Source organism: Staurois parvus, unplaced genomic scaffold (genome assembly GCF_062004578.1).
Source record: "Staurois parvus isolate SC_StPar_1 unplaced genomic scaffold, SC_StPar_1.0 ptg001285l, whole genome shotgun sequence".
Classification (NCBI taxonomy): Eukaryota; Metazoa; Chordata; class Amphibia; order Anura; family Ranidae; genus Staurois; species Staurois parvus.
In genome coordinates, this window is record NW_028319081.1 from 105,700 (window position 1) to 132,667 (window position 26,968).

At 48.2% G+C, this 26,968-nt stretch overlaps 1 protein-coding gene across 1 annotated transcript in view; it reads left to right on the forward strand.

The window, feature by feature from the left end:
- LOC149437502 (uncharacterized) overlaps nt 1–26,968 on the forward strand; it is a gene marked incomplete at its 3' end in the record, with an annotated part of 161,850 nt that overhangs the window by 89,685 nt on the left and 45,197 nt on the right. The window contains exon 8 of the mRNA XM_089660889.1: nt 7,163–7,505. Coding sequence (XP_089517015.1) covers nt 7,163–7,505 — 343 coding nt within the window. The remainder of the gene's footprint in view (nt 1–7,162; nt 7,506–26,968) is intronic.

Below are 26,968 nucleotides of genomic sequence, written 5' to 3' on the forward strand. Positions count from 1 at the left end.
CAAGCGCATTCAGGCTGCAGGTACCGATTGTAGCCCATTAGCTGGACAATCGCTGTGCAGGGTGCAGCTGGGTTTTAGATCGGCCGGTCCTTCGGTCACAAGTTTGGTGAGAAGGTCTGGGGTCTGATGCCGTGGGCGTGACGTATTACTGTTAGTCGCGGTCGTGCGATTGTTGCATGTTGGTGGCGGCAACTGTGCGATCGTGACATATTGTTGGCAACGTACCTGGGATAATTGCATTAAGAGCTTCAGTGCAGTGTTAAAAATTGGCTCTACACTGAAGGATTGTAACCTCTGTGTAAACAGTCCTTAGAAACAAGTGGTGCATATTTTAGTTTATATGTGTGTGTGTGTATATATATATATAGAGACAACAGTCCTTCCTTTTCCTACTTTTCTCTTCTATCTTTGCTTGCAATTATGCCTGGTGAAGCAGATTACGAGAAAATGAGCAAAGGTGATTTGAAAGCTGAATGTGCCTCACGAGGATTGGACGTCGGTCGCAAAACTCGTGAAGATTTGATTAGTGATCTAGTGGAGTATATCCGAGCAAATCCGAACTCGGGGGAACTTGAACATGGAGGGGTTCCCGTTACCCACATTGCCAGTGGCTCAGAGACGGCCTCACAGGATGGGCATACAGAGACTGACACTGGAAGATCACCAAATGTTAGCATCACACCACCGCCTGAGCGCGCTAGCACCGTGGTGCCGGTAACCAGTAGAGACTCTTCTCTGCAGGAAGCCCTGAAACGTGTTATGGAGATGGATCCTATGGCATACTTGCAGTTCCTTGAACGCCAAGCAGCGGCTGACAGAGAGGAACGCCAGGCCGAGAGAGAGGCGGTGCAGAGGGAAGCTGATCGTCGGCACGAGATGGAGATGGCAAGGCTCCAGCCGCGACCGGGTCAGAACCTCGGGTCCCTAGATCACAGGGACGCCACTCTTTCCGTGGGCGCAGCCAAGTTTCCTGTGATGGAAAAGGACAGTGACATTGACACCTACTTACTGTCCTTTAAAAAAAAAAACATGCCGTCAGTACCATGTGCCCCAAGCTCAATGGGTTCGGTACCTGACACCAGGGCTACGAGGCAAGGCCCTGGACGCATTTGTTGAATTGCCAGAGGGGCAAGATGATGATTATAAACTTTTAAAAGATGCCATTATCCGGAAGTACCAGATGACCCCGGAAGTGTACCGCAAGCGGTTCAGGTCCATGCAGAAGGCGACCTGGGGACTCTTACACGGATGTGGCAAGTCGCTTACGCACCACATTCCGACTGTGGACTAAGGGACTGAAAGCTGATTCCTATGAAGCTTTGGAGGATCTCATGATCCGAGATCAACTCTTGCACATTTGCCCAGCAGACGTCAGACAGTTTGTCCTGGAGAGGGAGCCAGCATCTACTAAAGCTGTAGCAGACCTGGCAGATACCTTCGTCCACACGCGAGTGCCTGAACCTCGCAAGGCTCCTCCAAACAGCTGGAAAGGGGGGAAATCGTCCCTAGCAACCTCTCCTACTTCGGTGAGACAAGCCTCACCTGCGCCCAACCCTGCAGCGCTTGGAGCCAAGCCATTCCTGCCTGACACCCGCAGATGTTTCACCTGTGGGAAAGCCGGTCACCTCAGGACCCAGTGTCCTGAGCAGAAGAAGAAGACATCATCGGGCCAGCCAGCCCGCAACTCTTCCTCTGTGCTGCTGGTCAGTGGGAAACCTCGGGGACCCAGCACCAACCTACAGCCGGTCATCGTCGGCAATCGGACCGTAACAGGTTTCCGTGACACTGGAGCTGAAGTCACCTTAGTCCGACCCGAGGTGATAGAGGACACAGACATAATCCCAGAGAAGTTCCTGACCCTCACCGGAGTGGGGGGAACCCGTTCCCGCATACCCCGGGCATATGTGTTCGGCTGGGGTGCAGGGAGGGGGATGAGGGAGGTAGAAGTCTCTGATGAAATTCCCACAGCTGTCCTATTGGGGGCCGATCTGGGCACCCTTATCTCCTATTGTGCCCCTGCTAAGGACTCTCCGGATGCCCCCCTGGAACTCTCGGGACCTACCAAGGTACTGTGTGCAGATATTGGGATAATGTCTGGGCAGCCTGTGGATGGACAGAGGGAGGGGGCTGGGAAGGGAGCGGGGTGGCAAGATTCTCCATTAGCTGGAGAGGGAGTAGAAATCCCCTTGTTGGGGGAGGTAACGAACTCAGGTGACATGGACAGTAGACAAGTAACTGTTGATACTTGTAAGGACAAGGTCAGCAATGTTGATGGTTATGATGATACTAATGAGGCATCCTTAACCTTAGTGGTCACCCGCAGCAGTGCGGTAAGGGTAGCTGAGGCACAGACTTGGGTCTCAGAACAGCAGGAGGACGTCCCTGACCCCTCCCCTTGTTCTGACCCCTCCCCTTGTTCTGACCCCGTGGACTCTGCCTCCAGTGAGTCTCAGAAGCTGTCATTGTTTGCTACAGGACCGCTGGCTGGGACCTGTAGTTCCACATTTGAGGCTGCCCTACTGACAGACCAGACCCTGGAGCAGCTCAGGAATCTGGCTAATTGCCCCCCTGCGGAGAATGCTAAACAAAAGGTCTACTGGGAGCAAGGCAGACTGTATAGGGAGGGGCTGCCCACTGAGGGAAGGGGGGCTGACATTGGTAGACAGCTTGTCGTGCCTCATCCCTGTCGGGGGCAGCTGCTTAAGGTGGCTCATGAGATTCCTCTGGCCGGACACCTAGGGATCACTAAGACGCAAGCCCGATTGATCCATAAATTCTTTTGGCCCACTATGTTAGCGGGCATAGCGGATTACTGTCGGTCCTGTGTTACCTGTCAGCGAGTTGGGAAGGCAGGAGAGGTGCACAGGGCCCCATTACAACCTTTGCCCGTGATTGACGAGCCTTTAAAGAGGATGGCGGTAGACATCGTGGGGCCTCTAGCCATCCCTAGCAGCTCAGGCAAACGTTATATCTTGACCGTGGTCGACTATGCCACCCGGTATCCGGAAGCTGTGGCTCTCTTCTCCCTCCGGTCGGAGAAGGTTGCGGATGCTCTGCTGGGAATCTTCACCAGAGTGGGGTTTCCGGCCGAGCTTATTAGTGATCAAGGGCCCAAGTTTGTGTCCGACCTAATGCAAGCTCTCTGTCAGAAGATACAGATGACGCACATCATGGCCAGTCCTTACCACCCATAAACGAATGGCTTGTGCGAACGTTTCAATGGCACATTAAAACAAATGTTGCGCACCTTTGTGGAGTCCCAGGGCAAGGACTGGGAACGATACCTGCCTCATCTGCTATTCGCTTACAGAGAGGTGCCTCAGGAGTCCACCGGGTTTTCACCCTTTGAACTTCTGTACGGGTAGAGGGTGAGAGGGCCTCTGGACCTAATCCGGGAGACCTGGGAGGGCAAGATTGCGGACCCTGAGGTCTCCGTGGTGGATTACGTGCTCAGGTTCTGGGATAAAATGGAGGTGCTGGTGGGGATGGTACGAGAAAACATGGCCCAGGCCCAGAGCAGGCAGAAACGTTGGTATGACCGTAATGCCAGGGAGCGGACATACAACATTGGGCAGCAGGTGTATGTTCTGCTACCCTTGCGGCAGAACAAACTGCAGGCTGCCTGGGAAGGCCCGTACTCCATCACCCAGCGCCTGAACAATGTGACCTATCTGGTTAGGTTGGGCGAAGGGAGCAGACGGCTGAAGACCTTCCATGTTAATATGATCAAGGCCCTCCACGAACGTAGAACGGCCTACGTCATGCCAGTCTGCATTCAACAAGAGACCGAGGAGGCTGACCCCCTCCTAGACCTACTCGCCGACACTAGGGAAGGGGAGTCAGCCCTCCTGATCAACCCCCTTCTTATCCCCACCCAGGTCCCTGGGCTGGAGAGAGTGCTGGCAGTATATGGGGGTAGGTTCACTGGGAAGCCTGGGAGAACTCGCCTCGCTACCCACAAAGTAGACACAGGGGCCCATCCTCCTATTAGACAATCCGCCTATCGCGTCTCGTTAGAGGTGCTGGCGGATATGAAAAGGGAGGTGGAGGAAATGCTGCAGTTGGGGGTGATTCAGAAGTCCCACAGCGCCTGGGCGTCCCCTGTAGTCCTGGTCCCTAAAAAAGACCGGACGACCAGGTTCTGTGTGGACTATCGGAAGCTGAACGCCATCACCACTGCAGATGCCTACCCCATGCCCCGGATCGATGAATTGTTGGATAGGCTGGCGGCAGCCCGCTGTCTCACAATCATGGATCTGAGCAGGGGGTACTGGCAATTTCCTCTAGCGCCCGAGGCCCGGGAAAAGTCGGTCTTCATCACCCCATTCGGCTTGTTCGAATTCACGGTCATGCCCTTTGGGATGAAGAATGCCCCAGCTACCTTCCAGAGGGTCATGAACGACCTGTTGGAGGGGCTGGAACAGTGCCCAGTAGCCTACCTGGACGACATCGCCGTGTTCAGTCTCACCTGGGAAGAACATTTGGTGCATCTGTCACAAGTTCTGGACAAGCCAATCTGACAGTCAAACCCAGCAAGTGTCAGGCGTGACAGATGTCCAGTATTTGGGACACCAGGTAGGAGGAGACACCCTGAGGCCTGTAACAGGGAAGGTGGAGGCCATCCTGGCCTGGCCTACCCCACAAACCAAGAAGCCGGTCATGTCATTCCTGGGGACAGCTGGCTACTATCGGAAGTTTGTAGGTAACTATAGTAGCCTGGCGAAACCCTTGACTGACCTGACCAAGAAGAAACTGCCCAAGGTGGTGTCGTGGACACCCGATTGTGAGAAGGCCTTCCAGGCCTTGAAGGAGGCGCTGGCCAGCGCCCCTGTGCTACAGGCTCCAGACTTCACCCGCCGTTTCCTAGTGCAGACGGGTGCCTCTGCATATGGATTGGGTGTCGTACTGAGCCAGGTTGATGGTTCAGGAGAGGAACATCCCATCCTCTACCTGAGCCGGAAGCTGCTCCCCGAGGGAGGTAGCATACGCCACGATCGAGAGAGTGCCTGGCGATCGTGTGGGCGCTCCGGAAATTACAAACATACCTTTATGGGCGGCACTTCACCGTGATCACTGATCACAATCCCCTGAGCTGGCTAAATCGTGTTGCTGGGGAGAATGGCAAACTACTAACTCTCCAGCAATACGATTTCACCATACAGCATAAGAAGGGCAGTACCCATGGCAACGCAGATGGCTTATCACAGCAGGTCGAGCCAGCAGAAGTCGGTTGCGTCAGGAGAGAACTTGTAGCTCCCTTCCTGGCAACCACTTGAGGGGGAGGTGTAGCAAACTTGCTCATCAGAGTTGGACGCGGAGCTCCCCTTTTCCTTTTCTATTAGTGGAAGCATTCCTCAGCCCTCATTCCCTACCCCCCTCCCTTCCTGAGAGGCAAACTTTCTCTCCTGACAGATGGTGTGGGTCAACACAGGCCAGGCATTTCTAGTTTGGTACCAGCCGTTTGTGTAAGTGTAACCTTTTTCACCCATCATAAAACAGATAATAGCTTCTCTCCCGGACTTAAAAGAGAATTGAACATTCCTCAGGTCAACTGTATGTTTCATGTCATGGATTATGAAGCTGTTAGTTTTAACTGAGAGTCCACTGACATCCTGGCCAACATATTGTATTGGGCAGACGCAGAGCCGCCCTGCCTTGCCGGGGGGATTTTAAAAAGAAACAGGACAGCAAGTCTGAGAGCTAGTTTTGTACACAGATCTCCCAGCTAACATCGAAGGAGGAGCTAAAGAATCATCCTGCTCTGCAACTTGGATCTGCAAACCCAGGCTAAGGGCAAGTAACTTAACCCTGTAATTTCCTTCCTAATTATCTCTTTGCTGTGTCTGTCTCTCTCTCTCTCTCTCTCTCTCTCTCTCTCTCTCTCTCTCTCTCTCTCTCTCTCTCTCTATATCTATATCTATATATATATATATATATATATTTGTGACATCTCTTTGTAAATATTTTATTGCACCGGTTTGACTCTTGTAGTTATAAATCTTTCTTTCTGAAAGTGTTAAACTGTTTTTAAGCGCTTACCGGCAATTCACGAATTCCTGCCTTTTGAAGAGACACTACTGTGTTTGTTTACTCCCTGCTCAATTGACCATATTGGACAGGTGACTTTTCAATCATTATAGTGTATTTCTGACAGAGTCCGTCTTCTCTGTACATTTCAAGACGGTGGTGGCAGTGTGAAGGGTTAGTGGCGTAATTAACCTGACCCAGTAACAAGCGCATTCAGGCTGCAGGCACCGATTGTAGCCCATTAGCTGGACAATCGCTGTGCAGGGTGCAGCTGGGTGGGGCCTTGTTACATGCGTCACACCGCGGTTTTAGATCGGCCTGTCCTTCGGTCACGAGTTTGGTGAGAAGGTCTGGGGTCTGACGCCGTGGGCGTGACGTATTACTGTTAGTGGCAGTCGTGCGATTGTCGCATGTTGTTGGCGGCGACTGTGCGATCGTGACACCGGCTATGACAGCCGGGTGCCCAATGCACATGCGTGAGAAGCGCTGCACTTTGTGAATGGCCCGGCGTCTTCTGGGACCTGTCATGTGCCCTGGAAGACGCCAGACCACTCAGCGCAGTGCTTCTCGTGCATGCGCAGTGGGCACCCGGCTGTCATAGCCGGGTGCCCACACTAAAGATGTCGGCGCGGGAAGACTGTACAGCACTGGACTGAGGAACAGGTAAGGTCCTGCTGCAGAGAAGAGAAGAGCTGAGCAGCCGGCCCGGTATTCTGACATGGTGGCGGCGGCGGAAATACCGGACCGGCCACTCCATATTCGCTCCATAAGACGCACTGACATTTTCCCCCCTTTTTTGGGGAGAAAAAAGTGTGTCTTATGGAGCGAAAAATACGGTACATCCATATTTAAAAGTAATGTTTCTTGCATACATATTTCAACATTTATGAAAATATACTTTCAGTTAAAACCTCCAAAAATGGTCTGAGAAGGTGCTGCTGGATGGCATTTCTGAAATGTTTTTCTGTTTCTGGAAAAAGTCTACCTTCTCAGATGAAAAAATGACAAACAAGGACACTGATCCCTTATAAAACAAACTAAATGAGTGTCAGTATGAATTTGCTAGATGGTGAAACAATGTAAAAAAATAACTAGCACAGCGATACAGTGTTAACTGGATTTATATTTCTTTTAGTGATAGTTCACCAGATCGCATAAGTGAGTGGAAGAAGAGAGATGAAGAAAGGCGGCGAGATCTTGAAGAACGTCGTCGAAGGGAGCAAGAGGAGCAGTTGCGTAGGTTAAGGGAGGAAGAAAGGGAAGAAGAGGAGAGGAAAAAAAAAGAAAAAGCTGAAAAGGGAAACTCTGCGGACAGTGATAGTGACAGCATCTGTAGTGAAAAAAAGCCAACTAAACCAGTAAAGCGGGCTCTTTCGTCATCTGGTTCTGAAAAAGAAACTAGCAAAAAAGCCACATTTTCTGCAAGTACTAAGAAGGAAAGAGGGAAAGCTGGGTCATATTCTGACAGTAATAAAAAGGTAAGCATTTCTGAAATGTCTACATGTGTCAGCTGTTCATTTGTTTTAGAGTGGCAAAGGACACATACAGTATAATTAGCAATAAAGATCTGCACACTACTAATTGTATGTTACATATACAGCATATATGTGTTTGTATTTACACTGTTGCCAAAAGCACTGGGACACCGCTCCAAATCCTTGGATTCAGGTATTCCAATCACCTCCATGATCACAGGTGTTGTCAGGGATCCCGGGCGCTCGGCGGTGCGTGCATGCGCAGATTGCCGATCCGTCCGAGCCGGCGAGCACAGAGTCCTCGGCGATCGCGGCAGCGCATGCGCACTAGTGATCGCGGCCGCACCAATGGGAGAACAGGGCGGTCTATTTAAACCTGCCCTGTGCATCTCCAAATTGCCGCAAGGTCTTGTTCCTGTAGTACGTTTCCTTGTTGCCAAACTCTGCCTTTTCTGATTTATGCTGACCCTCTCCTGCTCTGACCCCGGCTCGTCCCTGACCATTCTTCTGCCTGTAGTTTCTGTTATTTTGGACCCTCTGTTACTGAACCCGGCGTGTGACCTGACTACTCTTTGCCTGCTGCTTGGTACCGCACCTGTCCCCACTGTTACCGACCCGGCTAGTCTGACCTCGCTCACTCCTAGCAGTCATCCATCCATCCCGCTCGGATCGGGACCTGTCATCCCCTTCACAGCAGGCTCATCCTGGGCACACACCCTCAGCGGGACCCCTCTACCACCGCCGGGGGTGCCCAGGGGCGCGACCTGCTTCCAGTCCATCCCCACCATCAGGGGCTCTGGTGAAAAGGCAGACTGGGACTTAGACTCCGTGTCCTGGGAAACCCCGTGCTGTGGACCACTAGAGATCCCGTTGGGCAGAGCCTGACAGGTGTATAAAATCAAGCACCTAAGCATGCAGACTGCTTCTACAAACATGAAGTGGTAGGACACATAAAGTGACAGAGCAGGGTCAACGCATATTGAAGCGCACAGTGCACAGAAGACGCCAGCTGTCTACAGCCAATATCTTAAGACATCCAAACTTCGTGTTTCCTTCAGATTAGCACAACAACAGTGTGTAGAGAGCTTCATGGAATGGGTTTCCATTGCTGAGTAGCTGCATCCAAGCCTTGCATCACCAAGTGCAATGCAAAGCGTCAGATGCATTGGTGTAAATTATGCCGCCACTGGACTCCAGAGCTTTGGAGATGTGTTCTGTGGATTGACGAATCACACATCACTGTCTGGCAATCCAGTGGATGTGTCTTGGTTTGGCGGTTACCAGGGGAATGGTACTTGCCTGACTGGATTGTGTCAGGTGTAAAGTTCGGTGGAGGGGGGATTATGGTGTGTGGTTATTTTTCAGGGGTTAGGTTAGGCGCCTAAGTTCCAGTGAAGATAAGGCGTCAGCAGACCAAAACATTTTGGATAGTTTCATGCTCCCACCTTTGTGGAAACTGTTTGGGGATGGCACCTTCCTGTTCCAACATGACTACTCACCAGTGCACAAAGCAAGGTCCATAAAGACATGGATGAGCAAGTTTGGGGTGGAGAAACTTGACTGGCCTGCACAGAGTCCTGACCTCAACCCGATAGAACACTTGTGATAAATTAGAGTGAAGACTGTGAGCCCAGCACTTCAAGTCCGACATCAGTGCCTGACCTTACAAATGCGCTTCTGGAAGAATGGTCAAACATTCCCATAGACATACTCCCAAACCTTGTGGACAGCCTTCCCAGAAGAGTTGAAGCTGTTATAGCTGCCAAGGATGGGCCAATTCAGTATTGAACCCTCTGAACTAAGACTGGGATGCCATTAAAGTTCATGTGCGTGTAAAGGCAGGTGTCCCAATACTTTTGGCAATATAGTGTGCGTGTGTGTATATGTATATCTATCTATCTTTAGATTGTAAGCTCCATGAGCAGGGCCCTCCTATCTATTTCTTCAGTGTTTAACTGTATTGCAAGTGTACTGTCCCCCTATTGTAAAGCTCTGTGTAAACTGTTGACACTATAGAAATCATGTACAGGTGAAACTCGAAAAATTAGAATATCGTGCAAAAGTTCATTTATTTCAGTAATGCAACTTAAAAGGTGAAACTATTATATGAGATTCATTACATGCAAAGCAAGATAGTTCAAGCCGTGATTTGTCATAATTGTAATGATTATGGCTTACAGCTCATGAAAACCCCAAATCCACAATCTCAGAAAATTAGAATATTGTGAAAAGGTGCAATATTCTAGGCTCAAAGTGTCCCACTCTAATCAGCTAATTAAGCCATAACACCTGGAAAGGGTTCGTGAGCCTTTAAATGGTCTCTCAGTCTGGTTCAGTAGGAATCACAATCGTGGGATAGACTGCTGACCTGACAGTTGTGCAGAAAACCATCATTGACACCCTCCATAAGGAGGGAAATCCTCAAAAGGTAAATGGAAAAGAAGTTGGATGTTCCCAAAGTGCTGTATCAAAGCACATTAATAGAAGAAAAAGGTGCACAAGCAGCAGGGATGACCGCAGCCTGGAGAGGATTGTCAGGAAAAGGTAATTCAAAAGTGTTGGGTACTTTCACAAGGAGTGGATTGAGGCTGGAGTCAGTGCATCAAGAGCAACCACACACGGACGGATCCTGGACATGGGCTTCAAATGTCGTATTCCTCTTGTCAAGCCGCTCCTGAACAACAAACAACGTCAGAAGCGTCTTACCTGGGCTAAAGAAAAACAGACCTGGTCTGTTGCTCAGTGGTCCAAAGTCCTCTTTTGTGATGAGAGCAACTTTTGCTTCTCATTTGGAAACCAAGGACCCAGAGTATGGAGGAAGAATGGAGAGGCACACACTGCAAGATGCTTGAAGTCCAGTGTAAAGTTTCCACAGTCTGTTGATTTGGGGAGCCATGTCATCTGCTGGTGTTGATCCACTGTGCTTCATTAAGTCCAGTGTCAACGCAGCCGTCTACCTGGAGATTTTGGAGCACTTCATCCTTTGTTCCACAGATGAGCTTTATGGGGATGCTGACTTCATTTTCCAGCAGGACTTGGCACCTGCCCACACTGCCAAAAGCACCAAAATGTGGTTCAGTGACCGTGGGATTACTGTGCGTGATTGGCCTGCAAACTCGTCTGACCTGAACCCCATAGAGAATCTATGGGGCATTGCCAAGAGAAAGATGAGACTGAACAATGCAGAAGAGCTGAATGCCACTATTGAAGCATCCTGGTCTTCCAGAACACCTCAGCAGTGCCACAGGCTGATGGCTTCCATGCCACGCCGCATTGAGGCAGTAATTGTGGGTAAATGGTTAGCACTTCCGTCTGGCAGTACTAGGGTTGCTGGTTTGAATCCCAACCACGGCACCACCTGCCTGGAGTTTGCATGTTCTCCCGGTGCCTGCGTGGGTTTCCTCCGGGTACTCCAGTTTCCTCCGACACTCCAAAGACATGCTGGTAGGTTAATTGGATCCTGTCTAAATCTGCCCTAGTATGTGTATGTATGAATGTAAGTTAGGGACCTTAGATTTTACACCCCTTGAGGGTTAGGGACTGATGTGAATGTACAATATATATGTAAAGCGCTGCGTAAATTGATGGCGCTATATAAGTACCTGAAATAAATAATTGCTGCAAAAGGGGCCCAAACCAAGTACTGAGTACATATGCATGCTTATACTTTTCAGAGGTCCGATATTGTTCTATGTACAATCCTTGTTTTATTGATTGCATGTAATAATCTAATTTTCTGAGGATTCTGATTGTGGATTTGGGGTTTTCATGAGCTGTAAGCCATAATCATCACAGTTATGACAAATCACGGCTTGAACTATCTTGTTTTGCATGTAATGAGTCTATCTCATATATTAGTTTTACCTTTACTGAAATAAATTAACTTTTGCACGATATTCTAATTTTTCGAGTTTCACCTATAATAATATATATACACACACGCACACAGACACATAGGGGGTTTGCAGCACAGGGAGCTAGCATAACTTAGTGTAAGAGAATACAGTACTTTAGGAATCCCTGCCCTTTTTGGCTCTTTGGTCATCTGATTTTGAAAAATGAACAAAAAGGCAACATTTTCTTTTACAAATACGAAGTCAGAATGAGGGAAATGTGTCAGGAGACTCATTTATGTTACTAGAAACGGGTACAAGTATCCAAGTAAGTCATGTCAAGCATAATGACTATGGCTATGTGGGTTATATGCCACCTATAGGTGAATGGGCACTGGCTGACCAATCAGAGGAAGCCCTCCCCTTTATAACCCCTCCTACACAGGAAGTACTTCAATTTTTTTTTTCCGCCAGTGTCTCTAAGGTAGATGGTCACTGAAAGTGTTGCTTGTGCTCCAAGGAGCATACCTAAGGTCTAGATAGGTTCCCTGGGGAAGCATGGACTTTAATTGGATCCATTCGGAAAGCTGCATAGCCAAGATGGATGGTACCCGCGCCTTGCTGGATAAAGAGTAGCATTCTCTGGGTTTTTGCCTTTAATGCAGCATTACGGCACTGGACCCTGTGTAACAGAACCCTGTGCAGTAGAAACTGACCAAGGCGTTTTTCCGGTAGGGTGCTGTACAGGTCTGAGGCAGTGGCCCGATTTAATAGATAACTGAGTCCTATGACAAAGCCCACCGTGATGGGTGAAGATTGGTACAGAAAGTCAGGGCCTGCTGTTGGACTGGTAAGCGGCCTCTGTACTTTCCTAAAATCAGTTTGTGGTTTCGGAGGGAAACTAGGTGTATTTCTGCTGCAATAGGCCACTGTTCCGCTTGGGGGGGTTGGTGCTCGCTGTTAACCTGGTATTATGTCTGTCTGTGTTGTTTTTTGAAGGCAGATTATCTGGTAGTGCAGCCGACCGCTGGCCGCAGGGTGTCCATGGGCAGGGGTGCGCGTGCATATGAGGAGCATGCGTATGTATGCACAGTAGAGGCTGGAAACGGAAATTGCCTGTTTATTCGGCATCCTGGACACTTATTGCTGGGCTGCTGCTGGACAATGCACAGAGCAATCTGTTCGGTGACTGGCATGTGAGTACTTCCGTTGGTGGGGACAGTAGGCCAGTCATTTAGAAGGCTGCCTTTGGGCGCCCAGGGAGTAGCAGTCAGTGTGTGTTTGTCTATCACACTACGTGCATAGCCGTATTGATCCCTATGTTGCTGTTTCTTGGTACACAGGGTAAAGCAGTTTGTGAAGTAATGTCTTCCAGAAAGCCAAGTGGGGTTGGTATGGCAGGAAGGGTCACTAATGCACCATCGTCGGGTCCTGAGGAGCCTAGTCAGAGTTCTGCAGCAATATCCTTTCCTGAAGGCCAGAGGCTACTGGGCAACCTGAGCCACTGCGGTTGTCTGGCATTGTGGCTACTACTTCTGCATGAGTGTATAAAACTAAAGACGATCTTACTTCAGCCTTAGCAGAGTTAGAGGATACGATCGCAGGGATGATTGCCTCTATTTCACAAGATGCTAAGAAGCGGGAGAGGTCCCTGTTACTAGAGCCACCAATTCTGGAGCAGGAATGGGTGGAACTTGAGGATGAGGAACTGGAGGAGGGTCAGGCATTAGAATCTCTATTGGAGGGGTCCCAGCCTGACGTGAAGCAGGCGGTTTCTGCATCTCAATCAGAGGTTAATGGTGCAAGACCTCACTGATTTGGTACTCTCTGGTTTCAGGCTACCTCCAGTAGAAACCTCTGAGGTTACATATTCCTGTTTGGGCTCTGGGCTCCGCAGAATGTTCAGGCCTTTCCAGTACATCCTGTCATGGAACAGATTATGTATGCTGACTGGGATCACCCAGTCAGGGTTTTTTTTTCTGCCAACAAAGGTTTTCCTTTTTGTATCCCATGGAAGAAAAGTTTACAAAATGGGGTATGCCTGTAGTGGATGCAGCTGTTAAATCCCTGAATAAGTCTTTAACATGTCCTGTAGATCATGTGCAGGGCTTCAATCATCCAGCAGATAAGAAGCTGAAATCTCTCCTTAAGATATTTTTCTCCCTGGCAGGTTGTGCTACACAGTTTGCAGTGGCAGCTATTGGCATTTGCCAGAGTCTTTCTGACCGTGTCAAGAAGTTGCTTGGAACGTCTTCAGGGTAGCAGGATTTATTGGCCGACAATTTTGATGGTGTTCCATGAGCTTTGTTTTGCATGCTGATATTTCTCTTTCATCAAAGAATTCTACGTTTTGCAATAGGGACTGAGCATTTTCAGTTCATAGCACTTCCTTTTGTTCTGGCCAAAGCTCCTCTAGTGTTTATGAAAGTTCTCGCTCCGGTATTGGGGCTGCCCAGAGCTCAGGGGATATTGATCATAGGATATCTAGATGATCTGTTGCTAAGGGGTCATTCTGTACTAGGTCTGAAACAGAATGTGGCTTTCACTGTTCAGATCCTGAAACGGCTGGATTCGGTGCTCAACTTCTAGAATTCAGCCTTGGAGCCAGTATAGAGCCTGGAATATTTGGGGATAAAGGTGTTTCTGCCTCCAGAGAAGAACAGGTCTGCAGTTTAAGGACCGATCGTTCGAGGCAGTTCCCTATGCTCAGTTCCACTGCAGACCGCTGCATTGGAACATACTGGCATTAGCTTTTTTTTTTTTTTTTTTTTTTTTCCCTATAGGCCCATTGCATCTCACTCTTTAGTTCATTCTTTTTTACAAGAAGTAATGCGTATTGCTCCTCCTTTATGTCCTTGGGACCTGAACTTGGTTTTGGAGCCGTTTCAAAAACTGATGTTTGAACCTATTGGGGAGTTTCCACTTTTGTTGACTCATGAGGTTTTGTTTCTAGTGGCAATCACTTATGCAAGAAGGGCGTCAGAGCTTGCAACTCAGAGCTTGCAGAGCACCATTTCTGGTTTTGCATGAAGATAAGGTGGTGCTGTGACCTCTACCGACTTTTTTTTTTTATCAAAGGTGGTTTCTAGTTTTCATCTCAATCAGGACATCGTTCTGCTTTCATTCAGCAAAAGAAAGATGTTTGCATACCTTGGATGTGGACACTTTGTAAGGTTCTTCCTGAAAGTCACAGCACAGGTCAGGAGGTCAGATGCTCTGTTTGTGCTGCCTGAAGGGCCTAGGAAAGGGCAGGCGGCATTCAAGGTGACTATTTCACATTAGATCTGCCAATTAATCATTCAAGCCTATGGTTTGAGAGGTAAGGTCCCACCCTTTGGGGTAAAGCCAGGAGTGTAGGGTCATGTTGGGCAATCGGGTATCAGTGGCTCAGGTTTGCAAGGCTGCTACATTGTCTTTGGAAAATGACAGAATTCTTCCCCCCTCCACACCACTCTATCAGCCAAGATGGTGCAGGCTCGGTGTCAGTGGCAGCGTGGAGAGATGAGAGGTAATAGAACATCTGTCAAACTCCAATAGGAAATTCATATAGCTGGAGGGATAGTCTTATCCTGGGGATTTTTCATCTCATACTTTCTCTCTTTCTATCAGCCCAGCCAAGACCAGGCCCAGAATGTCACCCTTAGAACCTATTCTTGCTGTGGTGACTCCAGTTACCTGTAACTGGGGAATTTAATGCCACTTAATCCCCCCAACTGCCTTTCCTACACTCAACCAGCATGTCTAGGTCTCCACTTTAACCTCTTCAGCCCCAGCCACAGCATATGTACGTTTGCAGGGCGGCGCGGGCAGGCAAAACCACGTTTTAAAACGTGGTTTTGCAAAACAGGTAGGGGACGCGCGCCCGCCCTACCTGTCCCGCGGGTGTCAACAGCGGGTCTCCGCCGCCGGGTCATGGCCGGTCATTACCGCCCGTTTTCCCGTGATTCGCGGTGATCGCTTACAGAGAGCAGGGCTGCATTGTTTACACACAGTCCTGCTCTGCGTCAGTTCCCTGACAGCTCATGACAAGCTGAAGAGGGAGAGAAGAGTTTCTTTCTCTCGATCAGCCTGTCCCCATACAGCACACACCCCCGCCCCCTAGTAAAACACTCCCCTCACACAGTAAACCCTAACAATGTTAACCCCTTCCTCCCCAGTGCCATTAGTACAGTGTCAGTGGGTTTTTTTTTCACTGATCACTGTATTGGTGTCACTGGGGATGTCAGTGACCCCAAGTCAGTTCCCCCCCAGTGGCAAAATGTCCGCCGCAGTCCTGCCATAAGTCGCTGATCGCCGCCATATGTCGCTGATCGCCGCCATATGTCGCTGATCGCCACCATATGTCGCTGATCGCCACCATATGTCGCTGATCGCCACCATATGTCGCTGATTGCCGCCATTATTAGTATAAAAAAAAATTAAAAATCCCAGTATCTTTCCCGCCATTTGTATACGCTATAACTTTCATGTAAACCAATTAATTTACACGTATTGGGATTTTTTTTAGCAGAGACATGTCGCAGAATGCATTTTGGATGAAATTTGTGACAAAATTTGATTTAATTTTTTTTTGCTGGACATGTTTTATAGCAAAAAGTCCAAAATATTGTGGTTTTTTTTTTCTCAAAATTGTCAGCCTTTTTTTTTTTTTTTATAGCGCAAAAAATTAAAAACGCACAGGCGATCAAATACCACCTAAAGAAAGCTCAATTTGTGGGAAAAAAAGGATGTAAATTTAATTTGGGTGTAGTGTTGCATGACCGCGCAATTGTCAGTTAAAGTAACGCAGCGCTGTAACACAAACCTCTTCTGTAACCGCTTCCTGACCACCCTACAGCAGAAATACTGCTACAGGGCGGCATGGGTACGCAAAATCACAGTATTTGGTCACCTACAAACAAGCAAGATTTCTGGCTCTCACACACCTGTACCTTCTTCTTTAAGAGGTTCATCTGTCCTGCACTCATTACCTGTATCAATGGCACCTGTTTGAACTTGTTATCAGTATAAAAGACACCTGTCCACAACCTCAAACAGTCACACTCCAAACTTCACTATGGTGAAGACCATAGAGCTGTCAAAGGACACCAGAAACAAAATTGTAGACCTGCACCAGGCTGGGAAGACTGAATCTGCAATAGGCAAGCAGCTTGGTGTGAACAAATCAACTGTGGGAGCAATAATTAGAAAATGGAAGACATGCAAGACCACTGATAATCTCCCTCGATCTGGGGCTCCACGCAAGATCTCACCCCGTGGGGTCAAAATGATCACACGAATGGTGAGCAAAAATCTCAGGACCACACGGGGGGACTTAGTGAATGACCTGCAGAGAGCTGGGACCAACGTAACAAAGGCTACCATCAGTAACACACTACGCCGCCAGGGACTCAGATCCTGCAGTGCCAGACGTGTCCCCCTGCTTAAGCCAGTACATGTCCTGGCCCCTCTGAAGTTTGCTAGAGAGCATTTGGATGATCCAGAAGAGGATTGGGCGATTGTCATATGGTCAGATGAAACCAAAATAGAACTGTTTGGTAGAAACACAACTTGTCGTGTTTGGAGGAGAGAGAATGCTGAGTTGCATCCAAAGAACACCATACCTACTGTGAAGCATGGGCGTGGCAACATCATGCTTTGGGGCTGTTTCTCCACAAAGGGACCAGGACGACTGATCCATGTACAGGACAGAATGAATGGGGCCATGTATCGTGAGATTTTGACTGCAAACCTAATTCCATCAGCAAGGGCATTGAAGATGAAACGTGGCTGGGTCTTCCAACATGACAATGATCCCAAACATACCACCCGGGCAACAAAGGAGTGGCTTCGTAAGAAGCATTTCAAGGTCCTGGAGTGGCCTAGCCAGTCTCCAGATCTCAACCCCATAGAAAACCTTTGAAAGGAGTTGAAAGTCCATGTTGCCCAGCGACAGCCCCAAAACATCACTGCTCTAGAGGAGATCTGCATGGAGGATGGGCCAACATACCAGCAACAGTGTGTGCCAACCTTGTGAAGACTTACAGGAAAGTTTGACCTCTGTCATTGCCAACAAAGGATATAGAACAAAATATTGAGATGAACTTTTGATATTGACCAAATACTTATTTTACACCTTAATTTTCAAATAAATTCTTTCCAAATCAGCCAATGTGATTGTCTGGATCTTTTTTCTCATTTTGTCTCATAGTTGAGGTCTACCTATGATGCCAATTACAAGCCTCTCTCATCTTTTTAAGTGGGAGAACTTGCACAATTGGTGGCTGACTAAATACTTTTTTGCCCCACTGTGTGTGTGTGTGTATGTATGTATGTATGTATGTATATATATATGTATGTATATATACGTGATTCGCGCTCCCGTGGTTTTCACACCCCTCCCAGATAGCGTCAGATTGCCCGTCTTGATTGCAAGCAGCACGCTCATGTACAATAAACCTCCATTGCTAGTATAGTGTCTGAACGGGTCAATATCTTTGATCAGGTCAGCACTATACCAGCGTTCACATTAGTATAGCGTCCCCAAAAATGCAGCGTTAGCCGGATCAGCCCCGCCACCTGCCAACACCTGTGTTTAGCCCCTACGCTTACTCCCCCAGCAAGTGCAGTGTCAGTAGGTCACTGTCACTTGATACATTGCACACAAAACCGCAGTGTTCGCAGAATCAGGCCTGATCTCTGTTAGCACTTGCCGGTAAATTTTGATGACTCTCATATGCAGCAGAGTGCCAGTACTAGTGCCGCTCTACCTTTTGGTGAACTGTCGAGTACCAGCGGTCTAGTACATCCTGGTCTTTCACATACCTCCTTGATTTTTGGAGCTGTTTTTCACGGAATATCTGTATGCGTTGATTGTGGATCAAAGCAGTTTATATGCACAACAATTTATTGCCGCCAACCCAAATTCAAACCTTGCCAGACCATTCGCATGGAAACTCATTACGGTTTTCAAATTTACATTTTTTGGGGGCCTAACCCTAAACATGGGCCTTAATAAAAGAAATGAATTGCGGTTGTATTGGTCCGCAGACCCGATTCATCATATGCCCGTGTTCTCTGCTGCCATGGCCAGGCATAGATATGAGAGTATAATGTGTTTTATGCATTTCAGCGACAATGCACTCTGTCATCCTTGGGGTAACCCTGAATTTGACCTGCTCCACAAAATTCAGCCCCTCGCAAATCACCTTAACCTAAAATTTGCAGATGTCTATACTCCCCAGCAAAACATCTGCGTTGATGAGTCCCTTATTAATTTTTCTGGCCGCCTTGCATTCAAACAATTTCTCCCCTGCAAGCGTGCCAGATATGGGGTCAAGATGTAGAAGACCTGTGAGAGGACAACAGGCTATACTTATAAGTTTCGGATTTATGAGGGAAAAGATGGTCACGTGGAGCCCGCCTGGATGCCCAGACTACATGGGGAGCAGTGGCAAGATAGTTAGGGACTTGGTGTCATCATTTCTCCATATGGGGTACCACTTATACGTGGAAATTTTTATTCAAGCGTGCCACTATTTAGACATTTATTCAATCAAAACAAAAAAATTGCCTCTCCCATGCACGCACACCTGTTTGCACAAGCCTTGACCCTGTGCCGTTATGTAAACAGCGATTGCACCATGCATGTGAGGTATTGCCATGAACGTCAGATCAAGGGCAGTAATTCTAACACTAGACCTCCTCTGTAAATCTAAAATGGTGGCTTTTAAAGGCTTTTACAGCGCTGCCTATGGATATTAAAAATGTTTGCAGTTTGTCGCCATTGAACAGGGCATGCGCAGTTTTAAAGCATGTCATGTTTGGTATCAATTTACTCTGCCTACCATTGAATCAATAGAAGAATTTATTTTTTTACCACAAGTTTTTGGAAAATGACAAAAATAAAAAAAATTTTTACACAAAATTGTCATTTAAATGATTTACTGCTCACACATGCCATGGTTATATGTGGAATTACTGCCCAAAATACATTTTGCTACTTATCCCGAGTATGGGGGTACCACATGTGAGAGACTTTTTGACAGTCTAGCCAAGTACAGGACCCCAAAATCCAATAAGCACCTTCAGGCTTTTAAAGGGCTTTATTTTCTCATTACACTTCCAGACTACCTATCACAGTTTCGGAGGCCCTGAAATGCCAGGATAGCACCTAACCCCCCCAAATTACCCCTTTTTGGAAAGTAGACGCCCCAAGGAATATGATAAAAAGCACGGTAAGTATTTTGCAGATCTCATTTGTTGCCACAAGTTTTTGGAAAATGAAGAAAAAAAACAAAAACATATTTTTTCTATTTTTTTTATATTTCAAAACCTTGTGAGAAAAAATGAGATCTGCAAAATACTCACCATGCCTCTTTTTAAATTCCTTGGGGTGTCTACTTTCCAGAAAGGGGTCATTTGGGGGGTTTGGGGCTATCCTGGCATGTCAGGGCCTTTGAAACTGTGATCGGTAGTGAGGAAGTGTAATGAGGAAGTTACGCACCTTCAGGCTTTCAAAGTGGTCATTGGATTTCAGGCTCCTGTATGTGGCTAGGCTCCCAAAAAGTCACACATGTGGTATCCCCATACTCATTAAAAGTAGCAGAGTGTATTTTGGGGTGTAATTCCACATATACCCATGGCTTGTGCGAGAAATAAATCATTTAAATGACAACTTCGTGTAAAAAAAAAAAAAAAAAAAGTTTTTGTCATTTTCCAGAAACTTGTGGCAAAAAAATAAATCTTCCATGGACTCAATATGCCTCTCAGCAGATAGCTTAGGGTGTCTAATTTCCGAGAAGGGGTCATTTGAGGGTATTTGTTCTATGCTGGTATTTTAGCACCTCAAGAAATGTGATGGGCAGTCAGAAAGTAAAAGCTATGTAAATTCCATTATCTATACCATAGTTTGTAGACGCTATAACTTTCACAAAAAGCAATCAATATACACTTATTGGGATTTTTTTTAACCAAAAACATGTAGCAGAATACATTTTGGCCTAAATTTATGACGAAATTTTTGTTTTTTTAGATATTTTTTATGACCAAAATTAGAAAATATTGTTGTTTTTTTTTCAAAAAACAATTTTTTTCTTCAAAACTTTTTCTGGTTATAGCGCTAAAAATAAAAAGTGCACAGGTGATCAAATACCACCAAAAAAATGCTCTATTTGTGTTAAAAAAAAAGGACATAAATTTAATTTATGTACCGTATTGCATGACCGTGCAATTGTCCGTTAAACTAGCGCAGCGCTGTATAGCAAAAAAATGTCATAAATTGCAGTATCTATACCATAGTTTGTAGACGATATAACTTTCACACAAAGCAATCAATATACACTTATTGGGATATTTTTTACCAAAAACATGTAGCGGAATACATTTTGGCCTAAATTTATAACTAACTTTGAGTTTACTATATATTTTTATAGCTGAAAGTAAAAAAATATCGTTTTTCTTCAAAATATTTGGTCTTTTTTTGTTTATAGCGTGAAAAATAAAAAGCGCACAGGTGATCAAATACCACCGAAGCTCTATTTGTGTGAAAAAAAGGACGTAAATTTTGTTTAGGTGCAGCATTGCATGACCGCGCAATTATCAGTTGAATTAGTGCAGCGCCGAGTAGCAAAAAGAGGCCTGGTCAATAAGGGGGTAAATCCTCAGGAGCTCAAGTGGTTAACCTCTTGCCGACCGCGCATAGCCGAATGACGGCTTCACCGCGGCCGGCCAGTTCTGAGTGGACGTCATATGACGTCCTCCCAGAACGCGCTCTCCTGCGCTCCCCAGGGGGCGCGCACCCGGCGATCTCCGTGATCGCTGTGTCCTACGGACACAGCTGATCACGTGATGTGGTGAAAGGCCGTTCCAACCGGCCTTTTACCACGTGATCAGCGGTGTCCAATGACACGCTGATCACAGGGAAATGCAAGTGCCGGTTCTCGGCTGCACTTTCCTCACGCTGTCAGATCGTGAGGAAAGTACTGCCGAGAACCGGCAGTTGTCAGAGCGGGGATCGGCACCGATCATCAGGGCACTGATGACCAGTGCCCTGATGATCGGTGCCCAGCAGTGACACCCGCAAGTTCCGCCCAGCAGTGCGCCCACTAGCCCCGCCCACCCGTTCCCAGCAGTGCCCCCACCTGTGCCCAGCAGTGCCCCCACCTGTGCCCAGCAGTGCCCCCACCTGTGCCACTCTGCAGTGCCACCTACCTGTGCCCAGAAGTGCCACCTACATGTGCCCAGCAGTGCCACCCACCTGTGCCCACCCACCTGTGCCCACCAGTGCCACCCACCTGTGCCCACCCACCAGTGCTGCCCACCAGTGCCACCCACCAGTGCAGCCCAGCAGTGCTGCCAGTCAGTGCCACCAGTCAGTGCCCAGGGGTTGTGCCAGTCAGTGCCACCAGTCAGTGCCCAGAAGTGATGCCAGTCAGTGCCGTCTATCAGTACCCATCATCAGTGTCACCTATCAGTGCCGCCTATCAGTGCTGCATATCAGTGCCGCCTATCCGTGACCCCTAATTAGTGCTGTCTATCAGTGCCGCCTATCCGTGCCACCTCATTAGTACTGCCTATCAGTGCCCTTTAGTGCCGCCTATCAGTGCCCATCAGTGCCGCCTCATCAACGCAAATCAGTGAAGGAGAAAAAATACCGGTTTGAAAAATTTTACAAAAGAAACAAACTTTTTTTTTTTTTCAAATTTTTTGCACTTTTTTTAATTTATAGCGCAAAAAGTAAAGCGCCCAGTGGCGATTAAATACCACCAAAAGAAAGCTCTATTTGTGAGAAAAAAATGATCAAAATTTCATATGGGTACAATGTTGCATGACCGCGCAATTGTCAATCAAAGTGCGGCAGCTCTGAAAGCTGAAAATTGGCCTGGTAAGGAAGTGGGTATAAGTGCCTGGTAGGCAAGTGGTTAAAAGAAATGCTTGTTTCCCTGCATAGTTTTTTATACAAGCAGATCTCACCTCACTGATCCATCAATTTAAGGGGGGATTGCAGGAGATGAGCATCCAGGTTAACCACATAGAATATTGTTTGGGGGAATTTGCAGCCATATTTGACACAATGAAAGAGAGGAAGACTTTGGCTCAAAGCTAAATTAGCTGACCTGGAGGACCACTCCAGGCATAACAGTGTGAACATTTGTGGCATCCCAAAAACTGTTCAGTTGGCAGAATTGAGGGCTTATTTTGCTAAATTACATACTGCCTTTTTTCTGGATGCCTCAACAGCTGAGCTGATTCTAGATTGTATACACAGATTGCCGAAACCAGCACAGATATTTAACAGACAAATTACCCAGGGATACGATAGCGAGAATACATTTCTACCATAATAAGGATCAATTTCTTCACGCCACTAGAAACTCAGAAATGATCCCTCAACAATCTACCCACCTGGCGTTTTACCCTGTCTCAATAAAGTTTGCTGTGGAGGAAAAAAAAATCTATGAACGATCACAAAATCTTTGTGCAATCACGAAATAACCTATAAATGGAGTTACCTATTGAAATTGATCATCTCCAAAGATGGGAAAGTTTTCAGAATGAACCCTGTTGCGTAAATGGAAACTAATAAATCCCAAGGGGCAGCCTCGCAATCACTTCGCATCTTCCCAACTCCTGGATCCTGAGTGGCGGGCTGTAGGAGGTGCTGAAACATTTTTTTTTTTTGTTGCACTTTAGTTTTTGATCAGGTACATGCTTTTACTGTTGATTGCTTATAGTCAGTTACCCAAGTTGCAACAAACCCAACTGCAGTTCTCCTCATCACTGCTATTTTTACGTTGCCTGCATATCCAGTCCATGACAAAATGGGGAAAAGGGAGACGGTCTTTACTCTCAGGGTAAGACTATCCCTTGCGATATAAGCATTTTGACAGATGTTTTATTACCTCAGTGTGATCTTGTGCTGAAACTATGCCTTTTAAGGCCTCCTCTTTAAATATGAAGGGTGTTAGGGATCCGGGTATGACCAGAAATGTGTGGACTGACACAGGGAAACGCAGACTTCAGGTATAGTGTGAATAAGACAATTTATTAAGACTAAACAAAACATAGACGCAGTGCAAGACTAAACAACATCACAGTGCAAACAAACCAACCCAAACCTCCAACAGATAACAATAGAAACAATACTAAGCGTAGTCGGGCAGGCCGGGTCGGTAGCAAACGGGCAGACAGGGCACAAGGAGCAGGCGGAAGAGTAGTCAGGAATAGCCGAGGTCAGGACAGGCGGAGTTCATGCAGAGTCAGGGATCGAAGCAGAATCTGGATCAGGCAGAAAGCAGACAGGATGCAGGTACAGGGGCCCATGGGAAACATACACCAAGGCCCTGATCACAGGCCTGGCCATTCCTTAAATACACCTGTTGTAATCAGCTTCAGGTGATGGCTCATTGCAGGAGTGAGCCTCTGGTTGCTGAGAGCACCCGATGGCCAGCCCTGGTACTGCAGCCCACAAGGCAGGTGAGTCCCACCACCACTGGCAAGTCCATTCCTGACAGTACCCCCCCTCAAGGAGCGGCCTCAGGATGCTCCAAACAGTCCGTAATGGCCCAAATGTTCCACCTCCTGGGTCCGGCAACTGGCTGGACATCCCACTGCTGGAATCAAGCGATTGGCTGGGTCTCCTGCTGATAGGCCTATCTTTTTGTAGGAGACTGCAGGAAGGCAGATTGCTGGACACAGGGTTTCCAGAAGCAGGCTGGGCATCAGGAGCTGGTAAGTCAGGCTGGGCAGCAGGCAGAGGCACGTCAGGCGGGACAGCAGGCAGAGGCACGTCAGGCTGGGCAGCAGGCAGAGGCACGTCAGGCTGGGCAGCAGGCAGAGGCACGTCAGGCTGGGCAGCAGGCAGAGGCACGTCAGGCTGGGCAGCAGGCAGAGGCACGTCAGGCTGGGCAGCAGGCAGAGGCACGTCAGGCTGGGCAGCAGGCAGAGGCACGTCAGGCTGGGCAGCAGGCACCGGGCCATCAGGCGGAGCAGCGGGCACCGGGCCATCAGGCGGAGCAGCAGGCAAGGCAGCGGGCCATCAGGCAGAGCAGCGGGCACCGAGTCATCTGGAAGAACCGCCGGCACTGGGTCACAAAGCTCGACAGCGGGCACCGAGTCATCTGACACGACAGCGGGCACCGAGTCATCTGGCACGACAGCGTGCACCGAGTCATCTGGCAGGACAGCGGGTACCGAGTCATCTGGCAGGACAGCGGGTACCGAGTCATCTGGCAGAACCGCGGGCACCGGGTCACCAAGCTCAACAGCGGGCACCGAGTCATCTGGCAGGACAGGGGGTACCGAGTCATCTGGCAGAACCGCGGGCACTGGGTCATCTGGCTCGACAGCGGGCACCGAGTCATCTGGTACGACAGCGGGCACGAGTCATCTGGTACGAAAGCGGGCACCGAGTCATCTGGCACGACAGCGGGCACCGAGTCATCTGGCAGGACAGCGGGTACTGAATCATCTGGCAGAACCGCGGGCACTGGGTCACCATGATCGAAAGCGGGCACCGAGTCATCTAACACGACAGCGGGCACCGAGTCATCTGGCACGACAGCGGGCACCGAGTCATCTGGCACGACAGCGGGCACCGAGTCATCTGGCACGACAGCGGGCACCGAGTCATCTGGCACGACAGCGGGCACCGAGTCATCTGGCAGGACCGCGGGCACCGAGTCATCTGGCAGGACCGCGGGCACCGAGTCATCTGGCAGGACCGCGGGCACCGAGTCATCTGGCAGGACCGCGGGCACCGAACCATCTGGCACGACGGCTGGCACAGAGTCATCAGGCATTGGATCATCTGGCTCGACAGCGGGCATCGGGTTATCTGGCATTGGATCGTCTGGCTCGACAGCGGGCACTGAGTCATCTGGCATAATAGGACCATCAGGCTGGCTAGACACATCAACCTGGGTAGGGTCATCGGGCATCAGGGTATCAGGCTGAACCACGAAAGGCGGGTTCTCAGACGGCAGGCTGATCGGTTTGGATACTGGCAGGATGGTATTGGTTGGAAAGAATTTTCGCTTTTTCCTGGTTTTAGTTACTGGAGCGCAGGAAGTAAGCGCAGGTTTGTAAGTGGGTAGAGCAGCTGTAGGCAGAGAAGAGCTGAGGGATGGAACAAAGGAGGGAGCAGTTGCTACAGAGGACTTCTTTACAGGATTAAAGATAGGATAGGTGCAGCGAGTGGGAGCAGGGGACTGATATGTGGTAGTTAGCAGAGTATACTGGACTGTCACTGGGGGTGCTGTCGGGGATGCAGGAAGAGTGCCTTGAGCAGAGGAATGACGTTGCAAGCTGACTGAGGCTGGGTGCAACAAGTCTGACCATGTCTGCAGTATGGGTTGAACAAAGCTCAGCTTACACAAAGCCTGTCTGGTCAAAGACTGCACTGCGTTTATACAATCTCTTAGCTCCTGTTGTGAACATGCAGAATAACCTCCAAGAAGTAATCCACTTCATCCTCCAATAACCACACCAGGGACTCTACCTGGTTGGCACTAAATGGCGGCAAAAATTCATCCTTCCATTCGGGGGTACCAGATGAAGCCAACTCTGCACAAACCTGAATCAATGGTTGCACCTCAGAGAACTCTGTGTCCTGATCTACTAGGCAATGAGCGATCCTTATGCATTCTGATAGTTGATCCCTGGTATACTCCTTCAGAGTCTGATAAGCATAAGCTCTGTCATCAAAGACTAGCAGAGACAAATATATCATCTCATCAAGATGCATCCTTCCCAACAACAATAAGCCAAGATGGCTTCCCTGTGCAGCCACTTCTGGTCAGGAATGGCCTTGGTGTTCTGTTAGGGATCCAGGTATGACAAGAAATGTGTGGACTGACACAGGGAAACGCAGACTTCAGGTATAGTGTGAATAAGACAATTTATTAAGACTAAACAAAACATAGACGCAGTGCAAGACTAAGCAACAACACAGTGCAAACAAACCAACCCAAACTTCCAACAGATAACAATAGAAACAATACTAAGCATAGTCGGGCAGGCCGGGTCGGTAGCAAACGGGCAGGCAGGGCACAAGGAGTAGGCGGAAGAGTAGTCAGGAATAGCCGAGGTCAGGACAGGCGGAGTTCATGCAGAGTCAGGGATCGAAGCAGAATCTGGATCAGGCAGAAAGCAGACAGGATGCAGGTACAGGGGACCATGGGAAACATACACGAAGGCCCTGATCACAGGCCTGGCTATTCCTTAAATACACCTATTGTAATCAGCTTTAGGTGATGGCTCATTGCAGGAGTGAGCCTCTGGTTGCTGAGAGCACCCGCTGGCCAGCCCTGGTACTGCAGCCCACAAGGCAGGTGAGTCCCACCACCACTGGCAAGTCCATCCTGACAAAGGGCCTTCATAGCCCTCAAAAATTATACTCCTACATAGAAGCCTGTGCTCTTCAAAGTGATATCCTCTGTCTTCAGGAGGTTCATTTCAGTAAACTAAAACTGCCATCTTTCTCCGTGAAACACTTTCCATACATTTATATGTCTAACATGCTTAAGAAAAATTCGTGGAGTGCTGGTTGGCGTTAAGGACACAATAACCTTTGGAGATTATTTAATATAAATAATATAGACCCAGGTAAATTATATCAATATATACTCAATATAGAAAGTCTACATCAGCACG